The sequence below is a fragment of the Saccopteryx leptura genome, chromosome 8, assembly GCF_036850995.1.
Source record: "Saccopteryx leptura isolate mSacLep1 chromosome 8, mSacLep1_pri_phased_curated, whole genome shotgun sequence".
In the NCBI taxonomy this organism is placed as follows: Eukaryota; Metazoa; Chordata; class Mammalia; order Chiroptera; family Emballonuridae; genus Saccopteryx; species Saccopteryx leptura.
Genome location: NC_089510.1, coordinates 70,347,500 through 70,362,862, shown reverse-complemented (window position 1 = coordinate 70,362,862; position 15,363 = coordinate 70,347,500). Strand labels below are relative to the sequence as shown.

The following is a 15,363-nucleotide window of genomic DNA, read 5'->3' as shown; positions in this document are numbered from 1 at the left end:
TAGAGTAATGGCTTCCAAATACATAAAAGGCAGACTTAGAAATGCTGCTTCTTCTCACTCAGCCCCCTGAAGGGAAGTGTTCTCTTTTTTCTATTCTTAAACCACCAGTGTATTATCAGCTCATGTGTCTAACATAAGCCTTAGTGTTTCAGACTTAACATTTAAGATTCTTCTTCAGGAACATGAATTTCATAATCTGGATTATTTTTATTTTACAACAATATATGTTGGTAATTTTTCTTAATTTAAAAATACAACAAAAATAAGAAAAGTAAAACACTATTTTTCCCTTCTTCAAAATTATATAGCTGCCTGACCTGTGGTGGCGCAGTGGATAAAGCATCGACCTGGAAATGCTGAGGTCGCCGGTTCGAAACCCTGGGCTTGCCTGGTCAAGGCACATATGGGAGTTGATGCTTCCAGCTCCTCCCCACCTTCTCTCTCCTTTCTCTCTCCCTCTGTCTCCCTCTCTCCCTTTCTCTCTCCTCTCTAAAATGAATAAATAAAATTAAAAAAAATTATATAGCTATGAAATTGTCATGTAACAGTCAATATGTATATGTGTATAATTATAGACATACATGCTTTTATATTTTTTATAATTCAGATTTATTCATTCCATCTTACAATCTGATTATTTTCAGAATATTTTGACATCTTTTTACTATACATTTTTTAATAAATGACCATCTACAATGTTGTTAATAGCTTTTTTAAAAAAATAATTCTTTTTTAAAAAGTCCTTTTTAAACTCCTTAGGAAACTGGAGACAACAATGCAAAGTAAAATTTTTTATGTAAAATTTGTTAGTTAACCATTATTCCACTGAGAATAAGGCTGAATAACAAAATGTACATAAAAGAAAGGCATTAGTGCTCTCACGGTACCTTTTTTTGCCATACATTCCAGCCTGATGCAGCTTTCTAGGAAATGGTGGTAAGCCCTCATCTCTGCTTCTGTTATCCTCACCGAGGTGTAAGGTAAGTATCTCGGGTCTTGCTGCGCACACGTCTTACACCAGGAAGCCATTAGATTCCAGACTCCAGATGGTGCCAGCACCACTCTCTCTCCATTCCACTCGTTTAATCCTTTCTCCTGGCTAAGCTCTCTGAAGTTCACTCAAGGTCATCTCATTGCTGAGAGCTGATCCTTTGAACTGGTGCTCACAGGATTACAGGCCCCAAATATTACCAGATTTTCTCATTCAGAAATAAAAGGAAAACTGAGGGATGAGGATGTCGGGGTAAAAAGGGAAATCCTAAAGTCCATGAGAATCAGAATTTTTTGTTGTTGTTTTAGAGGAATCACATCATGAGACATACCTCAGGCTACTGGTTATTTAAAATAAAATAATAGAGATAATTTTCTTTTATAGAATGCTCTTAAGAAAATTTATTTCAGGCCACAATTCTCCCCTCTTTCTCTTCCAGCCTCTCCAGGCTGCCAACCAATACAATACAGGAAATGAACAAGGCAGCCAATAGAAGTTAGTTGGTTACTATGTGATAGATATGTGTATTCCAAACTGCCCTCTTGATGTTCTGCTTATCTGTCAGACCTCACCCTTACTGGACTATCGCCCCTGAGACAGAGGAATTCCAAGAAGCTGGCAAGCCCTCCAAGGAGGAGCATTCTGGACATACCAGGACTTTTGCCTCAGTATCCCCTCAGGCTCTCCCAAACACTATATAATTTGTCCCTATTCTGTAACTGGTGCTCTTCTCCCCCGGAGAAGTGCCCGGCAGGGTTCCTTTCTTCCTTTCTTTTTTTTTTTTTTTTTTTTACAGAGACAGAGTCACAGATAAGGATAGACAAGGACAGACAGACAGGAATGGAGAGATGAGAAGCATCAATCATTAGTTTATCGTTGCGCACTGCGACGCCTTAGTTGTTCATTGATTGCTTTCTCATATGTGCCTTGACCGTGGGCCTTCAGCAGACCAAGTAACCCCTTGCTGAGCCAGCGACCTTGGGTCCAAGCTGGTGGGCTTTTACTCAAACCAGATGAGCCTGCGCTCAAGCTGGCGACCTTGGGGTCTCAAACCTGGGTCTTCCGCATCCCAGTCCGACGCTCTATCCACTGCGCCACTACTTGGTCAGGCCTTTCTTCCTTTCAATAAAGCCTGTTACTCTGGTCTTCGGACTCCCATGGATTCCAACATTTGGTGCCGAAACCCGGGACAGAGTACTAATTGCCTGACGATCCCTCTTTGCCGTCCAAACTTACAACCAAGGAAGCAATGGGCAGCAGCAGCTCCTCCCGGGCTTACTCCCTGATTCTGTCTGGATGTGTAATTGTAGGTTGACTGGCCGGCAGTCTAACCCTGTCCTGAACCCCTGCTGGACCAGAAAGGTAAGGAGTTTCTCCCTTCCCCTTCCTGGGTTGGCCTCCAAATTTCTCTCTAAAAACACCCCTTCCTGGTTGGACGGTTTTGACTTCGGACCCCATATCTATGGGTGGTCTGCTCTACTCCTTTATGGACTTCTTCAAAAGTCTAGGCGCGCCTAGCCAAGCCATTCTCCTACGTCCCGGGATCTCAGCCTTGGGGTGACAACCTCTTGTCTGAGACTCTCTTTCTACGGAGATTTTCTCCTCTCAGAACTGTGACTGAAGGCGGGGACGCCCCCTTCTCTCACCAGTCTCTTCTACTGTGGGCTCCTCTCAGTCCAAACCATCCAGCCAGGCTCCCCTCGGGACATGGGCTCCTCCCAACCTCAGGCCTCAGAGACTACTCTTCTACTCCTTCGGGACTCACCCTACTCTCTGAGGTTCACAGTTTGGGAGGTTTCTACTCCAAGCGGCCTGCTTCTACGGACTTCCTCGAAAGTCTAGGCGCCTAGCCAGGTTGCTTTCTACTACCATTACAATACCCTAAGAGATCTTGATAACTTTTGCCACCGGACGGGGAGGGCATCAGAAATTCCTGATGTGCAGGCTTTTCTTCTCCCTTCTCTCCTGTTTTTAATTTCTGTGCTTTCTGTTCTACACGCAGGCTGTTTTTGGCCAGAAAAACCTCACCTAAAACCTTCGCTCCTAATCTTTCCTTCTCCGTGGACTCCCAACTCTCTCCATCCTGCCTGATCCCCAAGGGCACCCCTCTCTCAGGACCCCTCTCTGGTCCCTCTACAATCTTTCCCACTCCAGTCCCTTCCCTCCAAGAGCCCCCTCCCTTCTCCACGGTGTTCTTCCTCCCCTCCCCCTCCTGAGAAGCTGTGGCTCAGGCCGTGGTGCCTCACTTCTCTGACTCCTCCCTCCTTACAAACTGCAGTTCTGTCTGTCTCTTCTCCGACCCCTCTTCCCTCCTTACAAACTGTGACTGTGCCTCTTTCCTCCTCGCCCTCTTCCCTCTCCTCAGAGCTCTAAATCTTTTTTGACTCCTCTGACCACGTGGCGCTTTAATCTCCTCCTCCTCCTCCTCCTCCTCCCCCTCTTGCAGATTCTGACCCTCCTTCTTTCCATCCAGCTGCTTACACTGTCCATCCATCTGCTTTCTCTCTTCCTCCCCACTATGCTGGCAACTCCCTGTCGTCTTGAAAAACTTTTAAAAAGCAGAATTATATATTAAGCTATGTGAGTAAGTAATTCGTCTTGTCTCTTTGTTTGTCAGAAAATATCTCTAGTATAATTTGAATTGAAACAAGTAAAGCGCGCTCATTTAAATTCCTTAATTCATAATATGTATCTGAAGTCTTTGTTTAATGTGTAACTGTGTCTGTTTCTAAGGCCTTAAACCAATAATTACCCACCTCTTAAACCAGGCTTACACATCCCCATGGACTCCCCTGCAATACCCCTATCCTTCCTTTCGAAAACCTTCAGGGGCTTATTGCCTCATACAAGCCTTACAGCTAATCAGTGAGGCAGTAATTCCCCTCCATCCAGTAGTCCCTAATCTCTACAGGTCCTAGACCTCAAGAATGCCCTCTTTATCATTCTTCTACACCAGGGGTCCCCAAACTACGGCCCGCGGGCCACATGAGGCCCCCTGAGGCCATTTATCCGGCCCCTGCTGCACTTCTGGAAGGGGCACCTCTTTCATTGGTGGTCAGTGAGAGGAGCATAGTTCCCATTGAAATACTGATCAGTTTGTTGATTTAAATTTACTTGTTCTTTATTTTAAATATTGTATTTGTTCCTGTTTTGTTTTTTTACTTTAAAATAAGATATGTGCAGTGTGCACAGGGATTTGTTCATAGTTTTTTTTATAGTCCGGCCCTCCAATGGTCTGAGGGACAGTGAACTGGCCCCCTGTGTAAAAAGTTTGGGGACCCCTGTTCTACACCCTGACTTTTACTTTCTGTTTATCTTTATCCGGACACTAATGCAGCCCAGCAATTTACGTTGATTATCTTACCCCAGGGGATCAAAAACAGCCCACACCTGTTTGGACAAGCACTAGCTCAGAATTTAGCAGCATGCAATCTCAAAACTAGTACTCTCTTACAATATGTAGATGACCTACTCCTCCACAGCCCCTCCTTGCCTGCCTCAAGGAGACACACCGCCACCATTCTTAACGCTGTGAAAGGATATCGTGTCTTCTCTGCTAAGGCTCAACTTCATTCTCAGTCCGTAGTCTATATCTAGGCATCGCCTTAACCCCCACCACGTGAAGTCTCACCCTAGATCGAACTCAGACCCTCCGCAGTCTCCAACCACCTACCACCACAGATCAAATTCTTTCTCTCCTCGGTCTAATAGGCTTCTTTAAACACTGAATTCCCAACTTTGCTCTCTTAGTCAAGTCCCTCAGTTTGATCTTCTGAGCATGGCTTTTAAGGTCTATAATGACCAAGGAAGTAACAGAAAAGGCAAATAAGGCCCAAAAGAGGTCAGAAAATACCAGTGTTTGGCTCCAGTGCCCTAAAGGGCTTCATAGGATTCTATCAGGGCCCTACTTCAAGAGTGGAATAAAGGTCATTGAACTGAAGCCTGCCAGGCTTCCTGGCCCCATCAAGGGACACACTTCTGCTGCGGAAAGAGGGACACAAGAAGGTAAGCTGCCCCCTTGCTCCATGGAGGGAGGGTTTAGTCTCTTCTAGCCCTGCTCCACCTGCCTGTGACCTGACCTTGCCCAGCGTGCTGGGAATTGCCCCTGAAGGCCCAAGGACATTGTTCACAAACCTAAGGTATTTCTTCCAAGTAGCAGATAAACTGATCTCATTTCTTATAAACACAAGGGTCATCTACTATGCCTCACTTGAATATTTGAGTTTTATTTATCCCTCGAAGATCTCTACTGTGGGTATTGACAGTCTGATTTTGTTACTTTATTTAATGTATAGTATCTCCTTTATTCCTCTTATCTCAATGCCCATGCCTATTGTAGGCTGGGACTTGCAGCTAATTCCAGCTAGAAGCAGTGGTCACTAGGACTTAAACTCTAACTGCAAAGTGTAGAAATGTAACCACCCTTTTCCTAAGTACTTGCAGGATTTACAGGTTGCTCAGCAAACTGTTCAAAGACTGTCCAAGAGGCGCTTCCAGCATTACATCATCCAAGAACTGACTTTTACATGGACAGGTCCACACACCGTGATCCTGACAACTCCCACTGCTGCTAAAATAGAAAAATGGCATGCCTTACTCCAACTGCAAACCGGAAGCTGGTTGGTCTACGTATGGTGAATATATGAAAAAGCTAAGGACTCTTTTAATCAAACTTTGGGAAAAGGGAAACTAGGGTAAAAAGAAAGTCAACTTAATTATCACTAAAGGTTAAAGATTTTTAAATCAAGAGTTCTGACTAGAAAGGAATTGTACGGTTTTGATAATAGAAGGTATAAGTTATGGAAATACTTTTGAAAGGAAAAGCAAGTTGTTATGAAGGTCAGTTATTTCTGGATAAGAAAGTGCATGAAAGCTGAAGGTTTATGTAAGTTGTAGAAGGTTTGTGCAGATTGTAGGAAGTCTGTACAGAGAAAAAAGAATTTGTACAGTCAGAAGACTGGTTTAAAGAATGTTTAATCAGTCACCCTAGCTAACAATCCTCTACTTTCCCCACTTATTGGGACAATTTGTTCCTCCGCCCTGACCATCTGGAGCTCAGAAACAGAGAAACAAAACTGACTCCTTGTCCTTCTATTCTCTATTCACCTCTCAGCCTGCCTCACCCAATCAGGGGCTTTCTGGGACCAACACCTATATGTGTCTCCTTACTAATTGGATAGAAACCTGTACCCTAATCTACCTCACCCCAAATATCAACCTAATCCCACCCCATGAGCCTCTTTCAATTACTAGTACACTACCCGTCAATTTAAGGACCAAACGAGCTATACAGGTAATTTCTCTTCTTGCTGCTTTAGGAATCTCTACAAAAGTAGGTCTAGGGGCAGGGGGACTGGCCACTTCCCTGTCTTATTCTTATTCTCTCTCTCTGAAGCCCAGCAAATTTGTATACATGGAATCAGTGGTTTCACACAAACTGGGTGTCTTAACTATTGTCTTTCATTGGTCCACTCACTCTCCTATTTATTTTTCTAACTTTTGGACCCTGCCTCTTACATTTGTTACAGAACCGCATGCAGACCTTCGCCAATAAGAAAATTAGAAAAATCTACCTAACCCTACACACCAACCCTGAAATCTGCCCTCGTAAAACATAAAAATCTGAAACCCTATATCAGCAAACCTCCTAAATCCTATCTTTCAACCCCTACAGGTCCCCTAACCCTAAAGTTCTCCCATGTCTCTGAAGAACTAGGAGAATGAATAGCAACACCTCTTAACGCTTCTCAGACTTTTCACCCTTCACATAGTAAGAGGACAAGATCGGGTCTTCTTGGCTGAAGGGGAGCCTACAAACAGACATGAAACATTTCTTTTAGCTCAAGCTAACTGCTCTCTCCAGGGCTGCCAGGAAAGAATATCTCTAACTTTACCATGGAAGAACTTTCACCCCCGCTACACAACCCTCCTTATCTCTGCATTCCTGATCTCCAAATACTTGCCCCCTTCTTTATCAAGTTCCTACAGGCCAGGATGAGAGAAATCTCTAGGATTACCTACAGTCAAATGCTCCTACACTCCTATTTCCCAATACCCCAAGGAGAACTTCACGAGGGAAATATCAAATAGGTAGGGATGACAGCAGGAAGAAGCCGCCCCTCAGCCCGAGAAGTTCCCTCCTGAATGTTCTCCAAACCCCCTTCCTTTTAAACCACACATACTCAATCCTTCTAAAACTTACACCAACAAGTTCCCTGTCTCTAAAAATCTCTACATGTCCTCCCATTCGAGAGGAACCAGACCAGCACGTCTCATGAGGCTCATCCAGCATACCATGTATCACCATGTCACCCTGTCCACTCGGCACTCACAGCAAGCAACTAACAATTATTACCTTGCAAAATTTTTTACTTCCTCACTCAGGTTTTCGAGGACATTGCCTGGTTCAGACCTCACAGCACGGAAATTGACGACCTCCTTAACTGGATGGAGAACTTGGCTCGGCAAGGTTCCTTTCTTGAGTTCTCTCCAGAAGAAGCAATAATTTTCCAATTTTTTCTCCTCTTTTTCCTTGTTGCCCCTCACCATATATTATAAAATTAATTAATGCCTTTCTTTTATATGTAACCACAGAGTTGAGAAATGATAGATACGTGAATTCCAAACGGCCCTCTTGATGTTCCGCTTATCTGTCAGACCTCACCCTTACTGGACTATCGCCCCTGAGACAGAGGAGTTCCAAGAAGCTGGCAAGCCCCCTAAGGAAGAGCATTCTGGACATACCAGGACTTTTGCCTCAGTATCCCCTCAGGCTCTCCCAAACACTATAAAATTCGCCCCTAGTCTGTAACTGGTGCTCTTCTCTCCCAGAGAAGTGCCCGGCAGGGTTCCTTTCTTCCTTTCAATAAAGCCTGTTACTCTGGTCTTTCGGACTCCGATGGATTCCAACACTATGTAGGCAACATCAATATGTTACTGTGCCATATGGTTTAGTACAGGAATGGGAAAGGTTCAAATCCTAAAATGGGATGCAGAGTATCTAAAATCTAAAGATCCAGTGCAAGTACATTGTCATGATTGTAGTGAAGAAAGTTGGGGTTTTTTGCTTGTTTTTTTTAAATTTTTTTATTTATTGATTTTTTTTTTAGAGAGGAGAGGGAGAGACAGAGGGGGAGAGAGACAGGAGAGATGGGGGGAGGAGCTGGAAGCATCAACTCCCCTATGTGCCTTGACCAGGCAAGCCCAGGGTTTCAAACCGGTGACCTCAGCATTTCCAGGTTGACGCTTTATCCACTGCGCCACCACAGGTCAGGCGAAGAAAGTTGTTTGATCTGACCACAACCCCATTTACTACCTCTTGGGGAAAAGTGAGTTCACTTTTCAGAACTGTGCTGTGCAGAGTGTGATATATTCAGAGAGCACCCACTTTTTCATAATGCATTTTATATTGGTTCTTTATTTTTAATTGTTTTGCTTACCAAAACCATTAAAGTAACCATTAGAGTAAGGTTGTACTCTAATATTTAAAGAAAGGGCACAATGTAAAATATTGGATGAGTAATAAGTAAGTTTGTAGACAAGTTGCTAAGTTTTATTTGTATGGTTCAAGCTAAAATTTCAGAGTAAGTCTTGCAGCTGGCCAAGAAGAAACTCAAAGATCTTTCCTACTGAAAAAGAAAAATTTAGGAAGAGGGTAAAATTTACATATGTTGAAATATTCAAATCTGAATTGAAATTCATTTTAAATGTATACACTCATGTAACTTATACCCCTTTCAAGATATAAGACATTTCCATCTACAGAAAAAAATGCCTTTACATGTCCCTTCCTGGTCATCCGTTACTCTTAACCTGCAAGCAACTGACAACCATTTTAATTTTTCAAGAGACTGGTTTTGCCTGTTCAAAAAGTTCATATAATATTATAGTACGTATTATTTTGTGTCTAGCTTCTTTCTCTCAGGATAATGCTTTTGAGGCTCACTCATGCTGTATCAGTTCATTCATTTTTATTGTTGAGTTGGACCCCACCATACGGATGGTACAGTTTGTCCCTTCTCCTGCTCATACACATTCAGGGTTTTTATCCCCAATTTAGGCTTTTATGAATAATGTTGCTGTGAAAATTCATGTAAAGGTCTTTGTGTGGACATGTCTGTATTTCTCTTGGATAAATACCTAGGAGAGGTATTGCTGAGTCAAAGTAGAGGTGTATATTTGACTTGTAAGAAACTGCCGACCCTTTTCCCAAGTTGGTTGTTCCAGAAGGCCTTTGAAGATTACAGACTTCTCTGGTTAGTAATCCTCAGAGTCAGTTCTTTGTTAGTGTTGATGGCATGTAATGTACTTTAAGAAAATACTTAATTAAAGATGAAGAAATTTAAAATAATTTAAGACTCTAAAACTTATGAAAGCTCTTTTGTTCCCCTACCATTAGATATTGTGAACATGCTGACTGACTAAATGCAGTCTTAAAGTCTTCTAATACAGGGCAGCAAATATAGCAGTTTTCAAACAACAGTTTGTTAGGTATTGCCAAATTTCCCTGCAAAATAGATGTACCTGTTTGCATTCCCACTAGCAATACAAGAAGCGTCTGATTCCCGATGTGGAGGCTCTTTTCTTACTAAACCTCACACCCTGTTGATGGTCTACTAATATAGTGTAAATTTCTCAAAAGGCAATTTGACCAAAGTATATTTTAAAACTGAATACTTATACTCTTTGATTCAATTTTCTTGATCACTATCCATAAAAAACAATGTGAAATGTGTAAAACTATTTCTTCTATTTCTTTTTTTAATAGAATTTTATTGGGTGACATTGGCTAACATAATTATACACGTTTCAGGTGCCCAGTTCTATAACACATCTCTGTACTCCATATGGTGTGTTCACCCCCACAAGTCAGGACTGCAGGCAGCTTCTAAAAGCTGGAAAAGTCAGGAAAGAATTCTCCCATAGAAGCTCCAGAAAGGAATACCACCATGCTGAAACGTTGATTTCAGCCCAGTGAGACCTGCGTTAAAGTCTGAGCTATAGAACTGTAAGACGGTGAAGTTGTGCTGTTTTAAGCTACTAAGTTTGTGGTATTTGTTACAGCAGACATAGAAAATGAATATAACCAACAATTCCATCCCTTCCTAGGTGGGCATGTTCATCCTTCCATTAAGAAGGGGGGCATATGTCTCATCCCTTGAATCTATACGGAGCCTGGGACTGCTCTGATCAGAAGACTTTGAAAGAAGCAACTTAATGGGACTTCAAGCCCATTATCATGAAATCCTAGCAGCTTCAGTTTCATAATTGTCAGAGATCTGAACTTCTGGGTAAGAAGTCCAGACTACTCTGCTGGAGAAAGGGTCCCATGGGGAGACTCTGGAAGATGAGACACCACCAGGCAGACAGAGACCACAGGAGGGATTATGAAGATGACAGCCACACAGCTCCAGCAGCCATCTGATTACAACCTCTTGAGAGAATCATGATATATAATGAAATGGTGATTATTTTGGAGTAGTTTATTACCCAACAACAAATAACCAACACACTATCCAACAACAGCAACAACAAAAGCTCATGTTGCACAAGAATAAGTCCGATTTAAATAAGCATTCCTAAGGAAAAGTAATATCCACTTAATAAATCAGTATATACTTTTCATGTGGAGGGAAAGCAAAAGAAAATGTTTGGAGATGGGACCACATACAGTAGAAAATATAGTGGAACAAAGCTGAAGAACTCAATAGCCCAAGTTGACCAATCATAGGTATAGAGATATCGAGTATCGGCAAGTAAGGGTAAAGAGTGCCAAATAGTTAAGAGCTTGTACTCCATACTACAGAGGACTACACAGGGGTATCATGAAAGTTTTATCATACATAAGTGTGTGCTCTTTCTTTCTTTCTTTCTTTCTTTCTTTCTTTCTTTCTTTCTTTCTTTCTTCTTTCTTTCTTCCCTCTCCCCCTCCCTTCCTCCCTCCTTCCGTCCCTCTCTTTCTTCTCCTCTTCTTCTTCTTCTTATTCTTATTCCTGGTATAGGTTAGAGGCAAACACAGGAGAGGCAGAAGGCTTGTTCAATAGTTAGTCAGGAGGAAATGAAGTCCGGAAGCAGGTAACAGTGGGAATGGATATAAGGAAAGAGACTCATGAGATATTGCAGAAACTGAATCAAGAGGACTGAGAGACCTGAGGCATCAAATCTCAGGGACTGTGAAAGGGCAGAAACTCCAGCTGGAGGAGGAACTGACTGTGAGACAGAGGTGGCCAGTGAATATGGAAGCACATTTAAAATATAACTGAGCTATAACATCCGAGTGGTTTATTTTTCAAAAGTCTAAAAATGTGATAGAGACTTATGAGATAAAACTTGAATGCCTGTTTCTCCTGGAACTATTTTATTCCTTAAACCTTTTGATGAGTTATTATAGATTCTTATCAGAATAATGTAGTACTTTGGGGTAAAGACGTAGCCTAGTAATCCAGCATTTGAAGCCAAGACAAAGATCGTCACAGCCACCATGACCTTGCCCTTGGTGCTGTGGTAGGTGGGGAGGAAGGTGGCCCACACACAGCAAAACAGCATATTTACATGGTGCCTCCATACTGTTATCCAGATGAGTGTATAGGATAGGACCAGGGGAACGTTCTTCCCCACAGCCTTGCTCCAAGCATTTCTCAACCCTTCCCCAACGTATGATCACACACCTCAGAAGCTGCTCCCCAAGGAAACTCCTGAAAAGCACAGTCAAGTGCAGAGCCAATCTAGCCCAGCAGAAGTTCTACTGGCGACTCATTCCAACTCCTCATGAGACAGGGGCTGTTGCAGGGTTAGGGACCCCCTCAGTGAGATCTGGGGATGTATTACTAGGCTATGTCTTTACCCCAAAGTACTACATTATTCCGAATCTGAAGAGCTGCCTTCTGGTCCCAAAATCACCCCTTGTTACCCTGAAACCATAAAATACAAACCTCTTAAATCCCAATTTCTTCATCAGTAAGATGGGGATAATAACGTATACCCCACCTATTTCACAAGTTTGTGCGATCACACAGGCAACATAATTCCGGGAAGGACACATCTGCTAGGGGTCATTCAGAGTTCTGTGAGGGCAGAAACTACACAAATTCATGTTTGTATCCTATATGGAGCTGACTCCAGAAAGAGGGAGGAGGAAGCAAGGTGGGCAAAAAATACCACAGCCCCAACCCCACAGGCAGCCTTGTGTTAGCCAAGGAACGCTGCCTACCAGGTCTTTGAGGAGATCTACACCCTGTACCTCCGGGCCTAGTGACCTGCCCAAGATCTCCAGAGGCACAGGGCCAGAGATATGATCAATAATACATTCACAGTGTACATCAGTGGCAGTCAACATAGTCCCTACCGCCCACTAGTGGGCGTTGCAGCTTTCATGGTGGGCGGTAGCAGAGCAACCAAAGTATAAATGAAAAGATAGATTTAACTATAGTAAGTTGTTTTATAAAGATTTATTCTGCCAAACTTAGTGAAAATCCGACATAAAGTACTTGGTAAGTAATTATTATTATATGCTTTAACTTGCTGTAACTCTGCTTTATAAATTTTATAAAGTAAAGTTACTTCCTTACTTTATAAATCACCATTACTGTGGAACTGGTGGGCGGTTGAAAATTTTACTACTAACAGAGATACAAAAGTGGGCGGTAGGTATAAAAAGGTTGACTACCCCTGGTGTAGATGGTGTTTTTATCCACATTATCTTACAAGTAGCCTTGGAGCTGGGTAAGGAATAATTATTAAAATTCCCATTTTTTGCCTGACCTGTGGTGGCGCAGTGGATAAAGCGTCGACCTGGAAATGCTGAGGTTGCCGGTTCGAAACCCTGGGCTTGCCTGGTCAAGGCACATATGGGAGTTGATGCTTCCAGCTCCTCCCCCATCTCTCTCCTCTCTCCTCTCTCTCTCTCTCTCTCTCTCTCTCCCTCTCTCTCCTCTCTAAAATGAATAAATAAATAAATTAATTTTTAAAAAATTCCCATTTTTCAGCCTGAGGTCCAATGGCTTATTCAGAGGACTCAAACCTCTGGCCCACTGATCCTTCTCTATACCAAAATTTCATGCACAGGTTGGCATTTGGCACAGTTATTTCAGCATTCAATATATTTCAAATCCAAATTCTCTTTTCTTATAAGGTGTTTTTCTTCTTCATCCTTCAACCTTTCCTGTTAGGATTCCACTGACCTCTCTTTAAAAAAAAAAAACCCACTTCAGTGTCTATATTTGGCAACAAACATTTTTGAAAACAGAATCATCAACACTGGACCCTGCTATATAAATGATCTTCACAAACGCTATCCCCAAATGTGTATCATTCAAGATGTGCATCACTATTGTACAAACCACATTGGACTAGGGCACTCAGAGAGCAATGACGACTCACTAATTGAATCAAAATTTAACATATAAATACCAAGAAGGCAGTTCTAGCACATGGGTGGAACACTAAAAAGTTCCAGACTTGATCAGTGAAAATTGATTTGCACAGACGGAAGGGTCTCAAAGTGAAGTGAGCAACAGAGAAATCTACCCCGACATTCTATCACACCCATCCAAAGCCTCTCAACCTGATTGTGTTGGAAGGGGTGGGGGGAGAACCTACGTTTCATTACGTTCCCTCGTGAACAAGCCTCCCGCAGTTTGGCAGTAGTTCCTGCTGGAAACACCGCATTCGTCTGTCCTGTTCCCACTCCTTTCCCATTTCCCGGTAAACTACGACACAACTCCCCACCACCTCCCCTGGTCAGAGGCGGGTGATGGATCCTTAAAAGCGCAGTAAAAACCTCGGTTCAGGGCCCAAGAAACTTGGCAACCGCCTGGTAAGAGCACCTGCCCGGTGGCCTGCTCTGGCCTTGCCAGACGCGGGGACAGCACACGGCGCTGGCGCCCCAGGGATGCTTGTCATGCCCGGAGCCCCAAGCAGCAGCGAGGCCGAGACGCAGGGCGCGTGCCCCACGGCCTTTGCAGGGGGCGCTGTTCCTGAGCGGCGGGGCGGGCAGGGGGAGAAGCGGCCCCAGACTACGGCCCCACCTTCCATGAATAAAACGCGAGAAAAGAAAAAAAAAAAAAAGCTTAATAAAGCTTAATTTACCAACATGAGTAGTCACTGTGGCCAGTCGCCGGGTGAGCTCTTCGGGGGCCATTTCTTCTTTTAACCAAAATAGCACTGTTTCTACTGCTGCTCTGGCTGATTTTCAAAGGGCATCTCCTGCAGAGGACGCTCTGCCCTCACACTCTTCCTCGCGCTCTTCGGGCACAGAACAGCGTCACCGCCGGCCAAGGCCAACTCTCGGGGGCGCTCCGCCAGGCGGGGCCGCCACGCCAGCCACGCCCTCCACGGGATTATTTTAAAGATTAAGTCGCGCAAGTCCCCAACATGACGTCTGCCTTTCAGGGGGAGAGGAATGAAAGCTGTGGAGGCGAGAAGAGCAAGTCGCCCCAGTCGCACTGTAACCGCGCATCCAGCCGGCTTCCCGGACCCGGGGAGCGCGGAGGGTTCTGGATTTGTGGTCCTCCGCCGTCGGGTGCGGCGCCGCCTCGCGGGAGAGCGGGGGTAAAGGATGCTCGGTCCACGCGCAGCGGACACGGGGGGCCTGCGAGCCGAGGGCAGACGAGCGCCCCACAGCGCGCCGGGCAGTGTCCGCCTCGGCGCCCACCTTTCCCCATCCGCCCGTGGCACGGGGATTCTGAGGGAGGCGCGCCCGAGGTGGCGTGGGGCAACGACTGAGAGCGGGGAGAGGGGAACAGCGACTTCGGCGCTCCGCCAGCACTCCTTCTGATCGCTGCTGCGCGCCTGCCAGGCTCACCCCCACCCCACCCCACCCCAAGCCGGGTGTGCGCTGAGAGGCCGGGGTGAGGAGGCGGCCGACGAGGAGTGGGGAAGGAGGGTTGGGTGACGCCCTGCTGCCAGCTCCCGTTTCCTGCGTTGGGGGTACTGCTGGGGAGCGGTGGGTGGGTTGGAGTTTGCCCCCCGCCTTTAGGGGTTTTCGAACGCAGTTACCAGCGTCTACTAGACACACCTGCACTGCAGTCTGGCCAGGGCTAAGCACGCAGGTACACACGCGTCTCCGCTGGGTGGGTCTTTCCCTTTGCGCAGCCCCTGTCGTGAGCCACGGCTCCGTCTGCTGCCAAGCCCGACAAGGCTCCCTAGGAAGGTTCTGGCACGGCACCCTCGTGGGCCCTCCTCCCGCACGAACCCCAGCAGCGTCTTCACCGAGCACCATACGGTGGGGCACGCCGTCCGCAACTTCCTTAGGTGGCTCCAGATGCTTTCTGACATGAAGAAGACTAACTCCGTTCAGCGGAGCTCCGCGGGAAAAGCCTAAGCAAAAGGAATCTGGTCAGGTAGTCCCTTAATATTACTACAACTGGAGATCC

At 44.8% G+C, this 15,363-nt stretch overlaps 1 protein-coding gene across 13 annotated transcripts in view; it reads right to left on the bottom strand.

Annotated features, from left to right (window-relative positions):
- Positions 1-14,412, bottom strand: part of MCF2L2 (MCF.2 cell line derived transforming sequence-like 2) — a 261,068-nt gene extending 246,656 nt beyond the window's left edge. For 12 of the 13 annotated variants that reach the window (XR_010746835.1, XM_066347777.1, XM_066347778.1 and 9 more), the window contains exon 1: positions 888-1,065. Coding sequence is in view for 12 of the 13 variants with exons in the window: in XM_066347777.1 (XP_066203874.1) it covers positions 888-1,029 (142 nt within the window). In the remaining variant the exon portion in view is untranslated. Of the gene's footprint in view, positions 1-887; positions 1,066-14,077 lie in introns of those variants that run through there. The other variant, XM_066347779.1, reaches the window with a different exon arrangement.
- Positions 14,413-15,363: the final 951 nt, after the last annotated feature.